This window comes from Cyrtonyx montezumae, unplaced genomic scaffold (genome assembly GCF_038088225.1).
Source record: "Cyrtonyx montezumae isolate F1298 unplaced genomic scaffold, pur_monq_1.0 scaffold_17, whole genome shotgun sequence".
NCBI classification, from domain to species: Eukaryota; Metazoa; Chordata; class Aves; order Galliformes; family Odontophoridae; genus Cyrtonyx; species Cyrtonyx montezumae.
The window spans coordinates 24,893,746-24,918,275 of record NW_027071903.1 but is presented as its reverse complement, the minus strand read 5'-3'; the positions used below and the strand labels follow the sequence as shown (position 1 = coordinate 24,918,275).

At 40.2% G+C, this 24,530-nt stretch overlaps 2 protein-coding genes across 10 annotated transcripts in view; both read right to left on the bottom strand.

The window, feature by feature from the left end:
• Nucleotides 1-5,557, bottom strand: part of MYO5C (myosin VC) — a 33,490-nt gene extending 27,933 nt beyond the window's left edge. The window contains exons 1-6 of the mRNA XM_065733859.1: nucleotides 5,531-5,557; nucleotides 3,381-3,491; nucleotides 2,576-2,741; nucleotides 2,104-2,248; nucleotides 1,476-1,632; nucleotides 787-930 (exon numbers count right to left, since the gene is read on the bottom strand). Of these exons, the coding sequence (XP_065589931.1) occupies nucleotides 787-930; nucleotides 1,476-1,632; nucleotides 2,104-2,248; nucleotides 2,576-2,741; nucleotides 3,381-3,491; nucleotides 5,531-5,557 (750 nt within the window). The remainder of the gene's footprint in view (nucleotides 1-786; nucleotides 931-1,475; nucleotides 1,633-2,103; nucleotides 2,249-2,575; nucleotides 2,742-3,380; nucleotides 3,492-5,530) is intronic.
• Nucleotides 5,558-7,877: 2,320 nt separating this feature from the next.
• Nucleotides 7,878-24,530, bottom strand: part of MYO5A (myosin VA) — an 89,295-nt gene continuing 72,642 nt past the window's right edge. For 3 of the 9 annotated variants that reach the window (XM_065733849.1, XM_065733850.1, XM_065733857.1), the window contains 13 exons: nucleotides 22,854-22,954; nucleotides 22,220-22,300; nucleotides 20,165-20,363; nucleotides 18,046-18,120; nucleotides 16,489-16,582; nucleotides 15,399-15,545; nucleotides 14,880-15,034; nucleotides 14,023-14,112; nucleotides 13,197-13,347; nucleotides 12,115-12,397; nucleotides 11,447-11,621; nucleotides 10,107-10,187; nucleotides 7,878-9,271 (listed from right to left, as the gene is read on the bottom strand). In XM_065733849.1, coding sequence (XP_065589921.1) covers nucleotides 9,119-9,271; nucleotides 10,107-10,187; nucleotides 11,447-11,621; nucleotides 12,115-12,397; nucleotides 13,197-13,347; nucleotides 14,023-14,112; nucleotides 14,880-15,034; nucleotides 15,399-15,545; nucleotides 16,489-16,582; nucleotides 18,046-18,120; nucleotides 20,165-20,363; nucleotides 22,220-22,300; nucleotides 22,854-22,954 — 1,785 coding nt within the window. In that variant the 3' untranslated portion in view covers nucleotides 7,878-9,118. The remainder of the gene's footprint in view (nucleotides 9,272-10,106; nucleotides 10,188-11,446; nucleotides 11,622-12,114; nucleotides 12,398-13,196; nucleotides 13,348-14,022; nucleotides 14,113-14,879; nucleotides 15,035-15,398; nucleotides 15,546-16,488; nucleotides 16,583-18,045; nucleotides 18,121-20,164; nucleotides 20,364-22,219; nucleotides 22,301-22,853; nucleotides 22,955-24,530) is intronic. The other 6 variants (XM_065733851.1, XM_065733852.1, XM_065733853.1 and 3 more) reach the window with 3 other exon arrangements.

Genomic DNA, 24,530 nt, shown 5'->3' with positions numbered 1-24,530 from the left:
ATACAACTGCAACACAGCTTAGCAAAGAAATTGCCCCAAATTAAAATATCACACTTCTGACTTCTGCAAGAGTTTGGAAAGTGATATATTCAAATAGGCTTCTTCTCTATTACCACGTGCAGATCTGTTAATCTAATGATTCCTTCTGCCTGAAAAACCATCTACTAATAAGAAGTGCAAACACTGGGAAGAACAGCTGTGTGGGAGTGCCAGCTGGAGCACTGCCTTGTGGTTGTTCACAAAACTCTTCATTTTCTTTCAGGGAGAATATTCATAAAAATTTTCTTAGTATTTAAAAGTTTCAACAATGCCAAAACATCATAAAAGCAGTTTTATAAAGTTAAATGCTTTCTGAAGTAGATTATGGCGATTACTCTGACACTGTAGTTGGCTCATACGTGATAAGCCCTGGCCTCATATATTTTCAGCCCGTTTTGTCCAGAGACTCCCCCTACCCCACAGACACTGCCCCTTTCCAGGCACAATTGGTAAGTGCCACTGTTGTGTTTGCAAAGTCTCTGTATTTCAGACACTTCTTGCACTATCGCAGGGAATTGGTCCTGAAATATGTCCTCTGCTTAGCATAAGGAAGAACATGGAATCAATCATTTTCTTCCTCTAAAGAAGATTAGCTCCTACGAAAAAAGGAATCGTGCTTACTAGCATGTGTTCTGTGTAGAACATGTATCTATCCTACCTTTTCACATTTTCTACATGAAACTGGCAAAGCTCAAAGACAGTACGTTAGCAGCTACATTCACTCTGAGTGTTCTTATTTTAACCTACCTGAAAGACAACTCTGGATTTCTCAAGCAGGTACGTTCTCATGTTGGCTCCAATGATTCGGTAACTCTGATCAAAACTGATCTCAGTGTATTTTCCAAATCGACTGCTGTTATCATTCCGTGTGGTTTTTGCATTGCCAACAGCCTACAAAATCACAAATATACAAGTGAAACAGACTCTGAAGGTTTAATAAAAATAGGTCTCTCAATATGAGACTTAACCACAAGCTGAAAAAATCTCAGTTGCTCAAGAATCAATCTCAGCATTCAGCCACAAGATCTGGATTTTAAGGGCCCGGTTTGAAAATAAGCCTCAAGTTAAAGAGTATAATGGTATGTAAATACTGACAATTAGAAATATATTTTCCCACCTGAACTGTTTTCTACTCCAATTAATAAAAACAAACAAGTTGCTCAATATTTTTCTGCTATCATCTAACAGGATGCAGTCGGACCCAGCTTTTGCATACCAGTGTGTGCAGAGGGCTGCTGGCAAATTGGGCAGAACCTCAGTGCTCATGGCCTGACCATCTCTTCCCACTGGGAGCATCCAAAGGCTAGATTTCTAATGTAGATATCTAAGTCAGGCAACTAAAATGTCCCCTCAGGATTTCAAACAGAGATGCTCAGCAGCTCTTGTAATTCTCTCCTTGCTAAGTACAGATTTGACAGTTACTCCCTGAAATTTACCTCTGTTATTGGATTGGATGCCAAAACTTTATCCTCCACATGTGCATTGCTGCTCGACTTACTCACAGTGGCAAAGTATCTCATAGTGTATCTTGCAGACACAGTCTTCCCAGCTCCTGATTCTCCACTGACTATAATAGATTGGTTCTTGCTATTTCTAAAACCAAATAATCCGAGAGTTTAAATCAGAAGTGTCTAAAATGCATGTATATATGTAAGAGCTATACATACAAAACAAAGGTATGAAAACACAACTGCGGTCAACTCGTTTGAGTTCCATCTTTCACCTGTTCTTCTGCTTTACTCCTCCTCGGCTGTAATCTCTAGGCCGATGTCACTGCTGCTCTCACAGCTAAGACAGTTTTGCCTCTTGTCAGAAATGAAAATGGTTATAAAGTTAGAGAAATCCAAGAACCACAGAATTGCTTGAGTTGGAAGGGACCTTAAAGACATTTAGTTCCAACCCCACATTCCTCAGCTGGTTGAGGAATTATTCCCTCTCTAGTATAGTTAAGTTACACATTCAGAGGTATTCATAATAGCCAATGGAACGTACACAGTTAAATTACAGTTGACAGACTGCTACTTGGCTAAGTATTACTTAGAGAAGTAAAACAGCACACTGAACCTTGCCATTTGCTTGTATGCTTCTTCTGCCACAGCAAATATATGAGGATCCATGTCCCCCATGTTTTGCCCACTGTACGCATGGATAATAGCATCTCCATATATCGGCAACTGCTTATAGGGATTTATTGCAACCAAAATTATTCCTGCGACCAAGTGCACAAAGCAAAAAGAAAACAGGTTAGTGCAATGAAAACTGGCAATGACAGTTTCAATATTTTCTAAACAAGGTACAGTATCCTGATCAACAAATGATTGCACACTCACTCAAATCTCCACTGAATGAGGTAAAAGACATGTGAGGAAAACTCTAGTTTGCAGTGTGATGTGAGTAATCATAGAATGACTCAGGTTGGGGGGAGTCTTAAAGATCACGTAGTTCCCACCTCCTGCCACGGGCAGGGCTGCCACCCACTACGTCAGGCAATCCAAGATGACTTCTGCTTTCCAAAAACTTGTGTGTGACTGCTTACCACTGTAAGTGTAGATAAGTCGAGACTCCACAAAACGAACTTTAAGATTGTGCAGAACAGCTGGTTCATGGAGATAACTAAGGGCAGTGAGATCATTTTCACCAACAAGTATGTCAGGATTTCGTAGAGGTGGCAAAGCAGATGGATCAACAGGGTAATTGAGCTCCTGTGAACAGAAAGGACTGGAAATATCACAACATTTGCTGTTTGCTTAAATGCAAGTGGATCTTCTACCTCTGCTCAAAGGGACAGGGTTGGTTGATGGAGCACTGTCTGCTCTTTGTTTCATCAGTCCCATACATCTCACTGAACATAAGATACTGAGGAACCATGAAAGTAAGATGGTGCTTTTTGTTGCTTTTATCATTGAAAAGGTACATCACTTTTCTTTAATGTTTGGCTTTACAGAACAGATATCCTGTTTCAAAATACTACATCAGTAAAGAACACAGAGTCCAAAAGTAAGAGTTCTTCCTTAAAGCAATAATTTTAGGGGGAAAGAAAGACAACAGCTGGCTCTGTGAGATGCAACTGTTCTTGCCTTGCTCTTCTGATTTACTTCAATAATGAGCTTTCACTTGTTTCAAAAGTCATCCTTCTATTTCAATATCAGTCTTATATACTAATGTGACACAGGCAGCAGAACTGCACGTTTTTAGGTCATTGCTATTTACTGTACAGCTTTCCAAATGACAAAATTGCGATCACTGCATAGTTAGCATAAAGGAAAGCAATTTGTCTAGATATGGTGTGCCCTATGCTTCTGCACAGCCAACTCCACAGCAATTCAGGCTTTTCTCCTTACAGTTCCATCTTCTAATTGCACATGGAGAAAACGGTCTCCTGCTTTGTAGTCTCTTGTGATTTCTGCAGACTGCCAGACTTCTTCACTATCAGGAATCCAAACCCTGTTGTACTGAAAGAGAAAAAAAAGACGGCAGCTAGCTCAGCTACTGCTGTTAACACCAGACCACAAAAGGGCAGTTTTCAAACAAGTGCAGCCTAAATACTGCCATAGATGCCAGGACTCCCTGGGATTGCTCTTTGTTTCACTGGAGTATATAGCTTTGTGCCTTAGTTATCCTCTGTGAAAGAAAGAGAGAATAGACTCAATCTCAGATGTACTCCTTCTACTCTCCTTAGCATACACATTGAGTGACACGTGGAGATGGAAGCTGAACAGGGGCTATCACCAGGCTCTTCAAAAGCTCTAATGCTGAGGAAAAAACACCCCTAGGACAGAGCCCTGGTTCTCAGCAGAATTCCAGTGAGCAAGCAACGACCAGAGAGAGCATCTCATTGAGTGGAACTGAGACAACCACTTCCCTGAACTCAAATACAGAATACTGAACTTAGAAAGCACTGTGCTATTGGACGGATGAATACAGATGAGGCCACACAGTCAGCTTTCTTCTAACAGGACCTCCTTGTAGAAGTAATACACTGCTTTTAACAGAACTGAAATCACATCCATTTGGGGATTTGAGGCCATTTCTGACATAGCACTCCCTCCCTGCCTCAGAGGGGCACAGCACCACAGCACACGCTGTGTGCACACTGCTGGTCCTGTCAACACAAACAGCAAACCACAGAGGGTAAAGGGATCTGAGGAGGGGTGCCCAGCGGGTGAGCCTGGATTGCTCAGTGCCCCCCAGCCTTGTAAGGGCAGAGATGCTGGAGCCCTCCTGGTTAACATCACTCCAACCTGGAGTGTGTATCAGGGGATGAATGCAGACCAAAACTTCATCACTTTCATGAGATCTCTGTGCTGCTGCTTTCAGCACAGTGGAACCTCTCTGATTTGTGATGCTGCATGAAACGCTGTGATGAGCATGTTTGCAGATGCCCTATCAGAAGGGAAAAAAAATAATTAAAAAAAACCTTTGAGAAATTCCAATTTTACAGGCAAATGAAAGACAGAGCTAAATAAAATCAGTTTAAGGGCATTTTTTCTGCGTGCTCAATCACAGAACAGCTCGGGATGGAAGGAACTTCAAATATCTCCTGATTCCAACCCGCTCCCCCTGGCCAGGGCTGCCAGGCACTAAACCGGGGCACCAGCACCAGCTCAGAGTGCCCAGGGCCCCATCCAATCCAGGCACAGGGCACCCACAGCCTCTGTGCCACCAACTCACCACCTCCCATTGAAAAAATCCCCCATAACATGTAATCTAATTCCCCCTCTTTTAGTTTAAATCCATTTCCCCTTGTCCCGTCGCTGTGTACCCGTGTAAGTTGATTGCAAGATCCCTTTTGGTGCTGGCAGGCTGCTATCGGGTCTCACGGGAGAAGTGCGTGCTGAAGTCGTACTTAAGGACAATGCCTTCATTCCAGCACAGCTCTGGCTTTTAAAGCCACGTACGTATCCGTGGCCAGCTGCCGACCAGCTTGAACTCTTCCCCTCGTGTCTCCCTCCCCTGCAGCGGGCCACGGCCAAGCAGGTCAGCACTGCACTGCCTCGCCGGGCACCTCCCCGCGTGGAAGGAGCCTCCATAGGCAAACGGGCAGGCTCAGCGTGCGGGTAAACACACCGCGAGGGGCGGCACCCGGAGACGGGAGAGGGGAGGAGGAGGAGATGCATCCGCGATATTCGCACGCTGTGTTTGTTTGTCGTTCGGAGTTAAGCAAACGGCTCCGCCTCACAACGCTGCAAAAAGCGGGGAGCGCCGCGCCGTCGTTTTAACCCCCAAACCTGCACTGCCGAGCTCAGGATACGCGCGCTTCTCCCAGCGAGAAAGGGAAGGGGCACCCCAGGGAGAAAGCGGCACCCCAGGGGGGAAGCGGCACCCCAGGGAGAAAGCGGCACCCCAGGGGGGAAGCGGCACCCCAGGGAGCCGCTCCCGCTTCGGCCAACGTTATCCACGTCCGGACACGGCCGAGCATCTCCGCCGCTGCCCGAGCCGTCCCGGGATGCCCCTCTCGGCCGCCGCCGCCCCTCGGGCCGTCCCCGCTCACCTGCGTGTACAGCTCGGCCACCGCCATGGGCACAGCTCCGCGGGGACGGCCGTCCACGCCGCCGCCCGGCCGGATCCCCGCCCTGCCCCGGGGAGGAGCTGCCACGCCGCGCACCTGGCCCAGCCCCGGCTCACCGGCAGCGGTCGCTGCGTGCTGAGGCATCCTTAGGCGCGCGTGGCTGTTGCGAGGGGAAGTGATATTTATAGGGGAAATGATGGCATGCAGGCTCGGAGGTGGTGACACTGCCCCCACGGAGGGCTGGGCAGCACGCAGCAACGCGCCCAGGGCACAGCTCGGCCACGAGGTTGACAGCCACGTGCTCAGAAAACAGACAAAAACCGCACAACCAGCCTAAATCTTACAGCTGTATTTTTTATTTGGACGTTCTCCAGTGATAGCTATTAGGCTACAGCTTTTATGATGCATACGTTTACTAAGTACAACATCAGACACTACGACAGATCAGAGCTCAGGTCATTCTGACAACGTTTTGGTTTCATCTATGCACTGTAGTGGTATTGAGTGAAAAATCTGTGTTTCGAGGCTTTTATTGACCACGTGAAGTCCCAGCATCTCAACAAAAGCCAACACGTTGACTCCCGGTACTTGTACAGTAGTGGAAGTGCCATCAGTTTCCATCACAGATCACAGAGACCTTCCCAGTGCAAATGCTGGTGTTTCCGAGTTAGGAACAGATGTCACTGCTCATCAACCCACTTTTCAATGCTGAGATTGACCCCGCTTTGCTTTTCTCATGATAAGTGGAACAGATTATTCACATTTAATGGACTCAAGCAGTTTTGTGTTCCGACTCAGACTGAAGTCTGAGAAGCAGCACGTCATGATTTGGATTGAAGACCGTGTGCTAAGCATCAGAATAAAATAATCACTGGAATAAAGGTACACCAAACAGAATGAGGTAATTGTGCAAAATCTCTAGAATAACTCTGTATCATTCTAAGGGCTCTTTGAGAATTATTATTATTTTTTTTTCCAGCATCCAATAGAATCTATTATAGCAATAGATAATAAATTAAAATATAAAAGATATGTCCACATGAAAAGAACATAACCATGATTCAAAGGAAAGAAAAAGAGTTGTTAAAATAATTCTGCATCCTACTCAATGATTAAAGAGACATTAGTCCTAAGGTGAAAGTTATATTATACACCGACACTAAAATTTTACTTCTGAAAAGTGCATGTAAAATACTGCCAGGTAAAAGATCAGATGATTTATCAATTACACATCTATTTCAACTCAAAAGTAGTTTCCTTTCCAACATGCCAAGCAGCATATACTTTTAATGTGATATAAAAGTACTACCAGTCAAACCACTGAGTCCAAGGATAATGCCTATAAATTACTAACCACTACCTTTTAAGGAAACAGATACAATAAGGCTTTTTACAGGTAAACAAACCTTGGAAATAAACAAAAATACAGTTAGGCATACATTTTTATACACCAATGCTTACGTAGTGGATACATCTCCTGACAGACAGTATGAGTAAACCTTAATGCCAGTTTCTATGTTTTCCAACAAGGAGAAAACTGTGTAGGTCAGCACGTTCTGACATGCTGTCCTCCCTAACCTTGGCTGCAAAGGCTTTCCCATTACATTCTCCCAAGGTACAGTACCCTACAAATCTGAAAACCACTATACCCCACCGTTAGTACATCAGATCTTATTTGAAGCTGCTCAGCAGCAGCTGTAGTTTCAGAAATCAAGTAATATATATTAAAAAAAAAAAGTGTTTGGTACACCATGCTCAGAAAGACAACCTCCCATCATCAGCAAAGGTCATTCAAAATATCTGTGCAATGAAATATTTTGTTCTTGCTGGCATGGCTTTAGTGCAGGTATTACACATCTGAAAATAAGACAACGTGAGCATCTTAAAATGACAGTGCCAAAGTTCAGGCAGCCTTTATTACCGACTTTAGCCACCGTATCAGCGCTCTGTGCATCTGCCTCTGAACTCAAACATACCCGAAACGATTCTGTCTGCTTGGAAGCAATCTTTTTCCTGGGAGTTTGCAGGCAAACACATAAGTACCAAACAGACTGACAGTGTACCTCTACATTATTTCTCAAAACTTTCAATGCTAAGTTGATAATTTTTATCGTACATTAAAAATATTGCACGATGCAACGGAGCAACGTGGGTCTTTTTTTTCCCCACGTGTATTTGAGCCATACACCACAAAGGACACGTCGTGAAGGTCAGGACTGGAACCCTGCAGAGGGCCTCTTCCCACCCACTGCACACTGTGAAATGTGAATTCTGTAACACATTGAAGGAGTGCAAGACAGAAAACCCTACACTGGATGTGCAACAGAGTAATTCCATTTCTCATTATGCACTTTGGATCTCCAACCATTATTCAGCACCAATGCAGGCAATGACAGCATCAGAGCCAAAACTCACTCTGCATTTTTGTTGGCCAACCTTTAAAGGAATGAGTCCTGCACTACTGCAGAAATTTTCCGTTTGCTTTTCCTCTCAAGTACAGATATGAAGGAAAAAATATATACATAATTGTACGGTGTCCTTTTTTTCTTTTTTTAATGTGGCAACAAAAAACGTTATACTGAAGATACACCCTGTCATCTCTGGGGTCTACAGACAAAGGAAAACATTGGACATACTACAAAATCTAAATAAATACAAAAATTGTGACTCATTTCTGATCATCTGCTTCAAGATTCTGTATTCTTAGATAACTACTTAAAACAACAACAACAACAAAAAACCTAAACATGTAATTTCCAGTGTGCTACTTGTGCTTAGTTACCATTTTCCTTTACAGGTGATACTTGATAACATTTGCAAAAATCCAGTTAGAATTACAGACTCCATTGGACTGTAAATAAGGTTGACAACCAAAAATGAAGTATCTTATTTTTAGTGCCTAGCATGATATCGTCATACATTGAAAAGAACACAATATGCAGCAGCAATTTAATATGCCTGGTAAACCACAGTACTAACAAATGTACACCTATGTTATAGCATACAGTAAGCTATAAGACTTATCACTAGAATTTATGTCAAACTGACATAAACAAGGAAGTGGTTTAAGAAATCATTTTATATGTTGCAAGTTTTTGCTTCTCCATTCCAGTTTTTACAAATTAAAAGTAACTGGCTCCCAAGTAACTGTGTGTTCTACAAAATGCCTTACTGCTAAAGTCTTCCTTGTGGGGACTGGGACTGTCCCCATTGGTCCCTGCCTATGAGAAGGTTATACATGGAGTTTAATTTACACTGTTTAAATATTTTACTAAAGATCTAAAAAGGTCTCTAACCTGCTGAAGACACAATTTTTGTTCAAACCCCATTTCCATTTTTGAAAATGTATGAATCAGTAACGTCCTCCTAAGTGCAATGACAAACACACATCTTTCTATCAGCCTTCAACCTGTGGTGCTGTTGTGTAGTTTCCCAGCTACTTTTACAACAAATCTGAGCATATAGAGACTGTTTGTTCAAAAATGTGTTTTCAGTGGCTCACTATGTTTTAACGGGTAATGACATCAGGCAAATAATTCTCCATCTAACACTGACAGAACATCCTTGGGATCAGACACGTGATATGAAGCCCAGCCCCAAACTGGCTGGGATCTGGATGGTTTCTAATGCCAGGGAGGATGGATTAAATGGAAAAGTAACAGGAAAGATGTGTTTAGCATCCATGAGCAATTGAGGAGAGTCCTTCCTGTCTCGCAGACGCAGCTGCAAAGATAAGAAAGGGATTATAGCGTTTAGCCCCTTTATTGCTAAGTCATTTTGTGATGAGGTGTTACTTCCTCTGTGTGTACAGAAATGTGTGTGTGTGTACAGACACATATGCTGTGATAAACTGTAACACTTGTTATAATTACATGATTAAAATGTCATTAATTTTGGCATTTTTAATTTTGCATATATTCTCCTTATAATACAATCTGAAGATATTTTAATTCCTCGCAAAAGGAAAAATTTAGGCACTATGTAGTAACCACATCTTTTCAGTGAGCAGAACTATAACTTTACCTCAGCTCTACCTTCCCATTCTCCCTTATCATGGTAGCAACACAACTGGGTTTGTAACAAAGCAGAAAGATCGCTGTTTTTCTTTTCTCTCCTTGCTTTTTTATTTTGGAGTTTTGGGGATTATTATTTTATAAAAATATATGAAATTGAAAGGACGAAGTGAAGAGCCCTGGAATGTACACAGGCCTCACTTCAAAGCAGCTGGAAATTCTCATGCTGATGCAGATCTGGCAGAAGTAAATCTGCATTTGCAAATGTTATCATTTGAAAAGTGGGTATTTAAATGTGTCTGCATATACACAGATACATACCCACAAAAACCTCTCACCTTCTGGAAATCTCATACATAGTGAAGGAGAAACATTCTCTTCCAGTTGGAGGCAGTAAATTGTGGCTGCTTAAGATTCTAAGGCTGACATCACCTTCTCAGCACAGAAAAAAAAAATAGCTAAAAAGCTTCAGGACACAATCTGTTAGGATCAAAGGGTTTCTCAGAAACAGCCAGCAGATGTTTAATGAAAAGGTACAGCCATACCTGTATTGTACGTATGAACGATACCAAGACTCTCTCTTCAAATTCATTAACTGGAGTATACAAATTCAGTACTTTCACAATCTGTGAAGAAGAAAAACCATTCTTAGTTTCATTCTACCAAGAAATCTACAGTTACTAATACTTTCTTTTTACATTAGCTATTCTTAAAATGTAAAGAATTTATTTTTGTTTATTGATTCATTCAGAATGTCATTATCTACTCAATGCTATTTATAAATCTGCCTCCTTCAGGACGTGTTCTTTGGAGATAGAAACTCCAATTCTCACACGCATAGGGAAAATACCAAACTGTGGCAAAGTCAGATGGTAAACAGCTCACTGCACTCCTACACGCTTTGGAAACAAACTGCCTTTCTCTTCCTAGCTTTGACTCCCTATGGCCTTCTTTAGCTTCCATTCAAGAGAATCTTAAGATCTCAGTGAGCTATTTCTGTAAAAGCAGGGCTGTAGTTACTAGAAGAGAGAACTGCAACACAGAGGCTTTAAATATTAATTAATTGAGCATCTAAAACTTACATAAACAAACCATTTCTTTGTTCTTTTACACTTTTCTGCTAAAAAAAAATCTTTTCAACAAAATGAAAGCAATCGAAGCACGTGGATTTATACCTCCCCTCAGTTCAGAACTAAATCAGTGCATTACTAAATCAAAACAGCTGTATCAACATCACCGCTACTGCTCACATCACTATGAAAGAAACTGAGGAACTTTTGCTGATAAGAACGTTCAGTAATGACCAAAGGTGCTTGAATCCTGTTATTACTGTAAAAATTCTAAGCATATTGTAGCACAGTTAAAATAAGAGCAGCTTGTCTTTACAAAACTTAAGTTTTCCTAAGGAGAAGCCTTCAGCTGTGCTGCCAAGTGAGATACACCTTCTGAGTCTAGTGGGTACAGGAACTTAATACTCTCATTTGCAAACCCTGAGACAAAGGACAATTCAGGCAGAGCTGTTATCTTAAATGGATGCCAACTCAGATGGCAGAAAGATAATTTCCTTGAATCCTAGGCAGAGTCACCTGGGATACAAAGATGCCAGTGAAGGCTCTTCTCTGAGGATTTTTGCATCCTGAGCGTATGTGTGGTGCTACACAATGCACAGTGTATTGATTTTACTTTCAGTTGGTCAAAGCTAATCTTGAACATCTTGTCTTTTTTTTTTCACCCCTCCAATGTAATCTGTTTAGCTATACAAACTCAAAACAACGTCAGAAATGTGCCATCTGTCTGTGACAGCAGCACAGGCAAGCACAGCAAACACAGCAGAGCGAAGAACTGCTCAAAAGAGGCAGCAAAAAGAGAATGGGAGTCTGATTACCTGGGCAGTAGTCAGTGCACTGCACATTGAACAAATGGCTTCTGCATCTTCATCTGTTTTCTTTTTCACTTGCAACAACTGTGCAGCCTGTATGAGGGGCTCCAGTGTTTCTTTAGCCCCACTGTTCATCAAATTTTTATCACGTAGCCATTCTTCAAGTTGACTCACGTTGTATCTGTACGAGTTAAGAATTACAAAACATTAGTGCTTAACTACTGCTAAATCAAAAGCATGTCCATTTCTCTTTCAGCATTTCTTTCTCCTTATGTGCTTTTGCTTCACACTTGTGCTTTTCTGTAGCTCTACCTTCATTCCATTTCCCTTCAGTTTCAAAACAGTCAGAAACTATGGCTGAAGACTTCCACTATCTACCTTTCCACATTTTTTTTTTTGTTCCTATTAATTGTGGAAATGAGGCAAGTGTAAGTGGAAAGGCAAGTGAGATTTTGTCCATACAAATGCACAGTGATGCTTTTCAATATGACCCGAGGGAGTGAATGCCTTGGCTAGGTCTCCTGGCACACGCCAGAAGAATGCATTGGACAACTGCAGCCAAATGCAGGAACAGCCTAAGGTGGTTTTACCACAGGAAGTAGCAAATTACAGCCAAGAGCTCACTAACATTTTCTGCAGCACGTTCAAGAGAAGTATGACAAAAGCTCTCCCACCTTATCTGCATTCCTTTGCTCCACGAACACATGTCCTTGCGCAGGAGAAGATTGTTGAGTGTTACAGCCCCAACGATGTAGAACATCTGCTTGACAACCTGTTTGATCAGCTCTGGATCCATTCCATGCTGACACATCACTGAATGGAAGGAGTTGAGCTGTCGAATAATGGAGTCCAAAGTGTAGGTTCCTTCATCAGCAATGCTGGATGTTCTCTTCCGCAGCCCTGTTGGTTTCACCCCTGAGACACCTTGGATAGTCTCGTGCTCCAGCATTCCAGAAACTGTGTGAGACAGACAATGTTATTTTAATGATTGAAAATATACTATGTGCAAGCGTGTTGTGCAAACAGCAAAATCCTGTTGGCTGTTTAGACAGAAAAATCATGTTGGGCTTTCTGCTAACCACACTCTACCACGATTTCCAGCAATTCTCTCACTGTCTCACTATGTTTTGCAAAATCTAAGCCTGCAGCATTTTACAGATATTCCAGCATGAATGTCTGAAAGGAAGGTGTAACTGTAGCTCAGCAAAATACTTTTCTTCATCCAGTTGGTCATATAAGCAGCAGAGTCAGCAAACCAAGAGCTGTTCCACTCTTCTAAATGGTGTGGTCAGAAGGCATAATGAACATTTCAGAGAACACTGACAAGAAAAATGAAATGAAAAACTCTATCTGAATGTGAGCTTCACCACTGCTAGCTGTTTAGTTGCTGACTGCTGTCTATAATGACTGTCAGACATTTTCTCCTCCATACTCATTTTAATTATGATTTCTCATGTACTTAAAAGTCCAATTTTCCCAAAAGATATTTCCCAACAAACATCACACTGTCCTAGCAGTGGTTTCTTCTTGTAAATACATGATCTGTGACAAACATTTACAATGTAAATTGATTTATTCTATCACTGCCAGAAGAACCAGTCACCTCTAATACAACCTGTTCAGTACAATCCTTGTCATCTATAAACAGAATACCAGAAGAACTATTAACAAAATGGTACCATTCAGGACCGAATATAAGATACAGCATATTACTGCCATCACAGGTTTTCTTTTAAGGAATTCAACTGTGCCTTACCAATCATTGGTTGCAGTATGTTCTCCAGCACACGGACCAGTTGTTGGTAGATCTGAATAGCCAAGTCACTCAGGACTTGTCTGTATTCAGCTAAATCAAAATTAGTGAGGCAGTGCTCATTCTGACGAGGTGTATTATGCTTCATAAACCCCTGATTTAATAAAATAACAGAAACAACTAGTTCAGAGGAACACAAGAATATCAAATCAAACCAGTATTCATATTTTTCAACAAAACTGACAAATTCTTCTAAATAATAGTTGCAACCTCTCAAGAATTTGGAAATTCTGATTGCATCTAACACTAGGATTTGATTTTCAGTTCTGACTTATGCAGTGTCTGTTTCCTTGACTTGAAACCTTGAGTATGTGACAAAGAAACAAAGTGCCAGTTTTCTAGCTGGTGAGACCCTCCCACTCCAACATGGGCATTATCATCTAGCCATTTATTGTCAAAATTGCAGGTAAGACTGAAGAAGGAATTAGACATACTGTAGCCTCCGAGCTTAAAATGGTCTGTCATACTATTGTAAAAGCATTTAATACATCCTTTTTAATTTCAGTGAATTGTTACCAAACATCATAATAGCAACAGATTCTTCAACTTAATCTGAGCTGGCACTATCTAAGCTCTGGGGCCTGAGCCTGCAATACAGTGAAACACGATCAAAGTTTATCTCCTAGTACTTTCCACTGATGTCATCACCATCATTCCAGAAAGTGTAGCTGTTTTAAGAGACTCTGAATAGACTTGGAGTTATTAGCTAAAGTGCAGTGCTCACAATGTTATTATAGAGCAAAGAAACTGAAGTGTGAGCACTGCTTACCTCTTCTCCACTATACTGCTTCAAGCAGTGCAAAAACCGGCAGGTGTTGGACAGCCAGAAAGACACCGTTTCGAAGTCGTCGCCTCTTTTCTGAAGATAAAAACAAACACATTTCAACAAAGACTAGTAAGAGGAATAAAATCATAAAATGTTGGATAAACACTTAAAATCCACTGATGTTTTATAAAAGCTGTGTGTTTCTATAGCATATCAGAAAAGTAAATTTTCTGACAAAACTCCATTAAAACACCCTCTGTGCTTTCTGTAATTTCTGGACCTCTATGGCGTGCACTCAGCTCCCTGACACGTCCAATAGTCCTATGAATTCCTAAGCTTCAGCAGTATCATTTACCAAACAATCTGCTTTATTTTAAAAATAAGTAAACTCCACAAAGCATGAAGCATCTTCATCTCTTAATATTGCCTTCACAGTACTCCCTAGCCTACGCTCTTCCAGCCAACTCACTGCAAAGACTTCAGGCAGTGACTCATCACCAGTAAGATCTGCAGATGAAGCAAATATGGAAATTTGTGAACCAGCACTGCAAATGAAACATTTTAATTAAGGGTTCTGGAGGAGATTTACAAAGACTATGCAAGTTACTGCATCCAAAGCTTTAGAAGTATAGCTTCAGAGGAGGAAGGCTATTCAAAATAAAAATAAAGTAATCCTTTTTTGATTCATTCAGAGCATCTATGGTTATTATATGGAGAAAATGTTTCTGGCAAGCACAACTTTTCATAACTTCACTGGGAGAAATCCAGAGCCAATTCACTGATAGACCTTTACTCACTTACCTAGTATACAGTAAGAGGTAAATTTCAATTTAGCATTGTCCTAAACCAAGCAGACTGACCTTCAGCACTTTTTTGATGCCATTGATAGTGGAAGTCAACAATGAACGCACTTTCTGGTCATCATTAAGGTAATCTGCATGGCGTACACACATGAACAAAATATATGCTGGTAGTCCTGGAATCAGGTTGACTGCTACCCCACGTGGTTTCAACTCTTGGGAAAAACAAACACATTATTTTGTTAAGTGTATACTCACTGCAAGGTGTTATACACAGTAATTGCAGCTTCCTAGTTAATTGTACCTGTGTATCTATATGTGGCCAGTGAACAATTATCAGCAGAACTAAGAATACATGAGCCACTCTTTTGGTAAAATTTCAGAACAGAATAAAACATAATTGCATGCTAAAAATATGTAGACATATTAATATGTACTATACTAATCAGGAATCTGAATTTTAGACAAACTGAACATTGTGAGAAGCAAAACATGATATGCAACCTTTATGTTCTCATCACTTGCCTTATTTGTCAGAGTATTTGAGTAAAGGAGGCCACAAATGAGAAAGACAATTACCTAATATAAGATTCTTGATTAGTTTTTGTTCATCCTCCTTTTTATATTCTAACATCCCCTGGAAGTCCTTTTCCTTCCGTGGAATGTTAACTGGACGAATAGGTTCATCGATGATTTGTCCAGGTGATATGTTCTCCATCTGACCCACTTCAGAACGGAAATGAATAGAAACATTATAATGTCTTCCAGAGAAACCAACATACAGTAGAATAAATTTTTACATTTCTAATGAGGAGCTCCAGCATATAAAATTAAGAAATTGTTTTTTTTTGTTGCTTCAGGGTAACACTTAGCAAAAAAAATGCCCATTAAACAAGAAGACTGACTCTTAATCAATACATCTTGAGGTAGCATTCTTCCTTTGAAGAATTGATAAGTTACTGAGCTTGTTTCTGGAGAAAACAGACAACCATAAAAAGCTTTAGAAAATTAAGATCTGAATTATTTAAAGATAAATCAATGCTTCATATTTTTAACACTAGTAATTGCTTTTAACAATTACAAGGATTTTACTTATGCAGAGACACAGCAAGCTGTCAATCTCTTCAGTCATGAGATCCTAAGGCAACACACTTTGAAGCTCATAAAAATAGAACTAGCTTAGTCCATATCTGAGTGCTCTCATACCCAACCCTGGCCAGCCCTTGAAAATGAAACCTCCATCAGAAAAAGACAAGCTCAGCATTCTTGGCTCCAGTGATAAAGAAATTCAAAATCAAAGAAAAATTGGATGTGCTATCTCTATCCGGTTCTTACTTAATATTGCTTTCACCTTGACAAAGACAGACCCTGTCTTTGATCACACAAATAGGTCAGGTAACATTCTCTTATTTTTAAATGGTTCCTGTCTTCAGAGAAACATCAACCTTCTCTTACTCACTGCTTTCAAATGATGACAAATCTTCTGCAGCTTTACAAAGGAACAAAGGAAGCCCTGAGTGGATCTCCTGTTCCTGGAATCAATCAGCTGAGGTTAATGGTGCTGAAGCCCTCACGCCCTCCTTTGCCACTAAGACAGCCAGATATAATGGCAGTGGGATCACAAAACAAAAACCAAAATCATTCTCTTTCTCTCAAAATATCAAAGTACCTTCAAGTTCACCAATCTTCTTAGCAAATACTTTCAATTGCTTCTTTAACTTGCGAACAGTTTTGTCTTGCTTTTCAAGTTGTTCCATTAAATCCTGTAAATTAAAATGGGAGACAGATTAAGATACGAGAAAATGCCACAATGTGGCAGAAAATCAGCGCTGTTAGAAACTATAAGGTGGTGAGGAAAGCTGAACAGTGTTGCCATCCTCTGGCTGAGGTTTACAAGCTGGTACACTGCCTACAACACAAGACAAATATTGCAAACGTTATTAAGTTATGTGTAGCATGACAAAGGCAAAGCTCTTAGGCAGGTATACTCTGCAAACACTCAAAACTAGGTCAGCTCTTACGGCAAAAGGGATACTGCTGTAAACACATCTGCCCAACACCTCCTAAAAAGAACTCAGCTTGCCTTCAAATTCACCAAAATCATAAACCATTCAATATACAGCATATCTTACAATGCTCTGCCATCCCTACCATTTAGCATCATCACATTTCCCACTCTTCCTTACATTGAAACTGGAGTCTTAAAAGAACCATCTTTGTATTCTGTTCTTGAACAACACATGGCACCTACAAAAACCTATAATTGCAATAAAGAAGTATTTTTCTTTTAAAAGAACACTTCCCAGAAATCTATCTTTGAATATTTCTGTGACCTATTGTGGAAGCAAAAATTCCAGCTCAAAAAATCTGAATGCCATTCCAGGATAGGCGTTCAAAAGCAGCTTTTAAAAAGTGTGCTGTTGTATGTGTGATTCTTCACTGCACTGCTAACAACACAGGCGACCACGAGCTCCTGGCACTAGAAGTATCACCACTGATACTGCATCTTTCCTAAAAGCACTGTGGCTCCACTAAACAAATGAAAAAGAGTTCACATCTCAGTGAGATCTAGAATCTCATAAATGATATTCCTTCAAGTTCAGGTGCGCCGCTACCTCTGTTTATCATCTTTAATCATTATGCAGATAAATTATTGTTAATATTTTCAATTCTATCCTTCAGACTTCATGTATTTGAAAAACATTAATTAAAGACCTCTGTAAAGCGTTATGACTCTGACAGACTTATTTGTTCCAGTTGTCAGCACTGTACGGAGATCTCCAAAGAAAGTAAGGCTAAGGTTTGGCTACTCACATTTGCAGGCATTATTCACCTTGAGAAGTATTGGTATGATCTGTTTTGCTGAGCTGAATTTAAACATGTCCAAGTTTTAAAGCAAAGAGTGGACCTGAAAATTAGGCATCTTTTGCATCACATACCTCCTTTTCGGGGCATAGAGGCAGTATTAAGTAGAATTCAAAAAGAAACTGCTTTGCTCACAGTGTAAGACATATTAGTAGCAAAACTGTGCATCAAAAAGAGACACAGATTACACAGAGGACACTAAGACTAACAAAAAAAGCAGTGAAGGATATAATTGGCATCGTGAAGCTCTCTGCAGGGGATTTCCTTTGGAAGGCAGAAAGGGAGGCAGCCTGCTTTTCAATTAGTGCTCCAGAAATAGCAAACAAGACAACAATAAAGCAGGTTCAAGTGATCTACATACAATCATCCGTTTGTAAAGGGAAATCCGGTACGATTGATACTTCTTGGGATCATCTGCGTACAACTCCTCATAAAACTGTAAAATAGGTAGAGGATTGTTTTTCCCCCTCCCTTTGAGGCGCTGATACTTCATTTAGCACTATATAAATGCAATCAGACTAAAGCAAGATCAAGGATCTCTAATTTTAAGTAGTTTAGTTCTTAGGCGTGGTGCTGAATCCAGCCTCTCCCAGACAGAAGCTCGGGTACATCAGGTGCAGAAGTCAGATCTTTAAAAAATGGGCAGAAATAATACTGCAAAAGTCTGGAACATAATCTTTGCAAGACTCTGTGAAGAACACTCCCCGTGCTGATAAAGATGGGATTGCAGTAAGTATTGCCATTAGAAAACCTGCAAATTATTTCCACTCTGGGGCTAGGATTGAAAAAGAAGCCTATTCCCAGTTTGGAGTACATTTGCAATACTCTAGTATTTGCAGTGAAATAGTAATGAATGAGTCTATATTTAACAAGTAAAATTACATTCACAGCATTTGTAAAGAAAGAAAACTCTGGGATGTAATTATGTGACTGTTGTCTTCGGAACTCAGAACATGATGGGCAGCTCTGTTGGTGGAAAAAAAAGGCTAACTCAGAACACATGACTAAGCAGCAGGAGAGAGCTGTCCAAGATGGAAACATTCACCATTTAAATTTTCCAGTGGGAGTCAGTTACTGCTGAGACAAATATATAACATACTTTCAATCAATTTTCCAAGAGCTGAACTGGCTATTGCTATAAACCTTGGGTACTAAGACAACAGCTTCACAATGAAAACTTCTGTAACGTATGTAAGCAGAAAAGATCCTCGGAACAGCACCTTGTCTAGTTTAGAGAAAGCAATGGCACTCAGAGCTCTGAATTTTCTCTCTCAAGTACAATGGCTGCTCCAAAAGTAACGCCTCCTATTTTATTATGTTGGCCCACAACATCAGAAGTGGATGTTGATGGTATAAGCAGTTGAGGTTGAATCTTCCCACCAATTTTCCATTACATTTTGTTGCCATGTGACAGATGGCTGCAGAGAGGCAGTCTGACAAAGTGGTGTCTGACATGGAATTCCTCCATTGACCAACACTTGCAGAATTTTTATGGAGACCAAACAATTGGTGTGAATGCAGTGAGGTGCTGGGTGGTGTGCTTCAGCAACAACACCACCATAGCAGCTGTGACACAGCGGGTCACCCCTTCACTGGTGCAGATTTTAATGAGCACAGTGCACAGGCTCTTGTTCAGTACTGCTGCCAAAAATGGTGATGACTCTGTTGGAAAATAGTATTCTGCAGCTGAGAATTTGCTCTGTCAAATAGTGTGACTGTATTTGTTGTAGTTTCTGTGGAGGCATTACTTTCAGAGCAACCTATGAAGCGTGGTGCATTCTACTATAAAGAAGAAATTATACAGAGGAACTCCAAGCTAATAAACAGTGATAAACCAATGATTTTTCAGCATGGGCTGAAAATTTCCCCAGAAACGAACTAGCCCATACATGATGAACATACGCCTTCACAGGAAAAGGAGTTTCACCTGACAAAAACACAATGCAGTGAACAAGGAACAACAAACAGCCAAGTAACTTCTAACTTTCTTTTCCTGAAACAATTAGTCTACAAAACACACTGAATAGCTGGACCTCATAACATAGTGGATGACCTGTGTAGCATTAGGCAGGGAGAGAAAGGGGAAAAAAAGCTACACTGAAGAATTAAAGAACTACATCAGCATTTATCAGCAAAATAATACTTCAGAGTAAACACCACTGCTTGCCAATAATATTTTTTAAAAGTTTCATGCATAGCAATCATTTTATTTAGAGATGATTAAACTCATTTGTTGAAACCAGCGCTCTTACACCGGGATCCATGAGCTTCTTCTGTGCCGCAAACTAACAAATTCCCCAAAATAATATGACTTAATCAGTAGTCACTAGTTTCTTTCTTTCATTAGCTTACCTAAACAGATAATTCCCTGTGCTCAAGCAGCTTTTTTTTTGCAGGAGACTGCTGTCTGAAAACCAATGAGAACTTACAAACAAGCTTGTAAGACTCCATGCCTGCTCCAACAACATCATTGCCCTTACCAAGTTCTCGTTTGTCAGCCGGGTGATCTCATGCTGTAGACTGGCTTCAATGCGGGCCTCTGGGGGCAGCTGAAGATTCTGTGCCAAGAGCTGCTGCTGGCGATTGTTTTCTTCCTTCAGACTTTGGATCTCACCTCGCAGTGACTCCAACTCATTCTCGTGGCTCTTCTTCTGCGACTGAAGCTGAGATTCCAGCAGCCTGGAGAAGTTGAGCAGCAACTGTAAGATCACACTTAGTAGGACACATCCCAAATTCTCAGAGGGAGTTTAGCTGCTGCTCAGGAACAATTAGCCGTGGCTTGGCAAAGGAAAATGAAAAAGGCAGAGTACTCTTTAAACCCTTCAGTATGCCTTCTAATTAAATAAAGTTTGTGTGATCAAAAAGTGGAGAGAAACTAATTGTGCAAATGCTTTGCATTTCCTTTGTGATGGAGCACATACTGTGCACGGTACCACTGAGAATGTGGCAAGGAATGTATTGCTACGCCTTTCACAGACTGCTCCTATATGTCAAGGGGCTAGAGAGGTTTTTATCTCCACCCAAACCATATAAACTTTGTCAAATGTAGTCTATACACTTAAGCTAGGTCCCTGAAACATTAACAAAGGAAAATCTTTGTAGAGTTAACTCTGTTCGGTCAGAAACCATTCAACCGCAATTAATAATAAATAATCTTTATTTTTTTATACTAAAGTAAACATTTTGAAGAGGGCTGTCAGAGAACAGTAGGGCTTGCCATTTGTGCAGGAATGGTTCACTACAGAACCAAACTCAGGACTGGGATCCAGGAGCTCTGTTTCACCCCTGCCACAGACTTGCTCTTTCCCCTTGGGCAAATCACGTCTCAAATTCTTCTTATGTGAAATGGGGATAAGATGCAAGAGCCTCCTTCAAAGCAGTGCTGTGTGGATTAACTCATGTTTGCAAGGCACTGTCCAAGAGCTCTGACTCATTATTTCATAAATATACACACACAGGAAGTGACACTACTGGAGACTGCTAGTGTTCAATTAGACAATCTTTCAGGGTTTAAATATGCATTAGGAAGCCACATTTATTAGTAACCAGACAGATCAAGCACGCAAAGGCAAACAGTCGTTTACCTGCATTGCTCTGCCATTAATACAAAGCTTGTTGTCTCTACAGTGCTAGGACAAAAAGGAAGAGGTGTAGAGCACTCACTCATTCTGCTCTGCAGAACGCTTGTTTTAAGTTACACCTTCACAGACCGTGTTAGGTTTAGAATTTGTAAGCACAAGGAAAGGAAAGACTTCAGTTAGTAGAGCTCGCTGCAAAATAGCTCCTTCTGTAGTTACTGCTACCAAATGTGTATATTTAAGAAAATCAGCACTGCAAATCTGTTGTGCCAGGACATGACTAAGGACCATTTTGGAAGTCTAGGATATGTTACAGAGGCCCAGTAACACACAGACCAGAACTGCATTTCCTAACCAGGTGAGCTGCCCCATGACCTGACCAGCACACAGCTTTGCAGCAGCCACAGTGACTGTACTGAGGTCTGCCCAGAACCACAGTGGCTGCTGCTGATGATGAACTAACGACTGCTTCTCTGCTTGTTGGCTCTTTCTTGTCTATTACAGTCTGACACCTCTGCACTGGGAGGTGTGGGAGAATAATGTTACATTTACTGAACCCAAGTCAGAATAAGGAGAGCAAGATATATATATAACTACTCAGAATTTAAGACTATGCTGAAATTATTCCAAGACTACATTAATTTTGATATCCAACACAAAGGCAAGCAAATAATACACAGAGAAAAATTCCCTCCCCTTGTGGATCTTCTGTCATTTTACAGTCTACTTGTACTGTAGACTTGTATTCTTGAGAATTACCTATTCTTTGTTGCCACCATCTTAGCTTCTCAAATAATGTAACGTGGAAAGTCAAGAACTTTGGGAACTAACTTTGAGGAAAATCCAACAAAGATTTTTTTCTAAGCAATAAGAAATACTGTAGCCAAAGCAAGGGGCACAGTTAGCTAGAAGAGAAGATGTAAACGAAGAAAAAACCATTCTGAGAAGTCTGGTAACCTGTTGGCTTGTTTTAACCCTTCATAAACCAGCCAAAGTTCTCCGTCCTCATTCAGCACATGATAGTCCTGGGGAGATTGCCTTCCAAGAAAAGTGTTTAAAAAAATACAAGAGAGATACATGATGGTGATGAGATGACACGTTAAGGATATTACATACTAAATTATAGCTACTATAAAAGAGAAACAATTTTCTAAAACAACTTGGCAATACCTGTCCTGTTTATAAGTCTTCCTTCCCAGTGATGAAATTTAGTTTGTGGCATTAGCCCAATGGTTACAGCATTTCATGCTGTTACAATATACGTATTGTGACAGACTACCATGACTACTACTGGACAAAAATTAAAAAAAAAAAAAACAGCAGGTGGAACAGAACCCAGTTTGAGCAATGTAGCCAATTAAAGGCTAAGAAAATGCAAGTCCAGAAATCATGATTTGACATGTCTCCATCATTTCTTAATCCTTTCAAATATTGCACACAGCAGTTTTACTAATCAAATCAAATTATAACCCCAACTACTAGTGTTGTCTGTGCATCTAGAGTTACGTGGATACAACTTACCGAACACGATATACCCAGGGTGTCAGAGCATACTGAAAATCACTGTAAATGAAATATAGAGAATGTGTACCTGTTCGTTTCCTTCAGTCCAATATATGCCTGTGCTATTTCCCCTTTGTCTTTCATCTTCTGCACATCCTCCAAGAGAATTGTAGAATCTGTCATGGTATTCTGGAAAAAGAACGAGGATTTCCAGGGTAAATTTAACTGTGTAATTGTTCTTTGACTCCATGTTTTTCTCATGTTACTCATGTGGGACACTACTCAAGCAGCATGCCAAAGTGAGTTTGGGTACTTCAGAGCAAGAGTTCGGCCTGTAATTTCTACAATCATTTGCCATATCTTTTTAAATGACTGCATACAACATGCTGAAATATCAGCCCATCTATTGAGTGGGTACATTTGTTATCCTCACTTCATTTTTTCATCATCTTAAAGTAAATGAAATCGTGGATTTGTATGTGGTTTAATATTACTACATAAAGCACAATTGTGCAACAAGTTCACAGATAAGATTTAAAATAGAATTAAGCCGTATTTCTGAATCTCTTCACTTTACATACTTTCAATGCTTTGACAAAGCAGGAAATCATTTACAAGGGCTGGAAATTTTTTAAGCTAGATATCATCAAAATATCATTTATGTTTCAGTTTTGAATGTTACTATAGCACTTCTGCTTTTTCTTCAGTAAAACTTGAAATAAATAATCAGTGTTTTCAGTTAGCTAGGCCAGTCTAACCTTAGTCACTGCCATGGACAATTACCACAGGAGAGCTGTAATTCTGAGTTTTCTTCTGATCTTCAAAAAAATTAAGTGCCATTTTCCTGTGTAAAATTTTTCAAAGGAACAACTTTCTGGGTGTAATTTTTGAAGAATAGCTCTCTTATGGCTAACACAATGTGAAAACCAAAAGAACATATAAACTCCTCAAAAAAATATTCCCAGGATTACAGTGAGATCTTTGTCAGTTTTCTATAATTCTTTTATTACACAGTAAAAATACTGTACTCATCTGACAATACTGCCTTAGCAACATGCATTTATTTATCCTCAAGAATACACTAACTGCTACAGTTGTAACATTTCACAGCTTTCATTTAAAGTCAGTTTTGTTCCTAATTTTCCTAAACACTCCATGTTCGACTAAATGAACCTACAGCAATTCTTGTCTAATATTTTCAGATCACAACTTGAGCCCTGACTGCGTTCATTCCATGTCAAAGATAACAAACACTATAAAGTAATTCTACCTATCATGGATTTTTTTTTTGTGAAATATATAGATTTTGCAATAGGGATCTGATTCATAAATTACAGTGCTGCTCCTGCTCTTCAAACACACTCAGCAAGACACATTGATTGAGCCAACAAGATTGATACGTGGATCTTTCTTTTCACGTCCAGGTTAACATAAACCAACGGTTCAAAGCTGTTAAACCTGCTTGTTTTGAAGCAACTTATTTCCTTGTACAGAAGAGGAAGATGGGAGTAAGGAAAGGGATAATGAAAAGGGTTTTTTCAATAACAGCAAAGTAAAGAGTAAGAACTTCAAATACATGTAGGCTACTTATGAGAGGCAGGAAAATGATAGCTCAAGTATTTGTGACTGTTTGTTTGATAGAATTTAATAGCTCTGGATAACAATTGTAGAAAATAACAAGTACCTTGTCCTCCTGGCAATCAGAATGGTAGGCAAGAAAGAAGAGAGAGAAATCATTAGAAATTTTTCTCTGAGCTGCAATTGT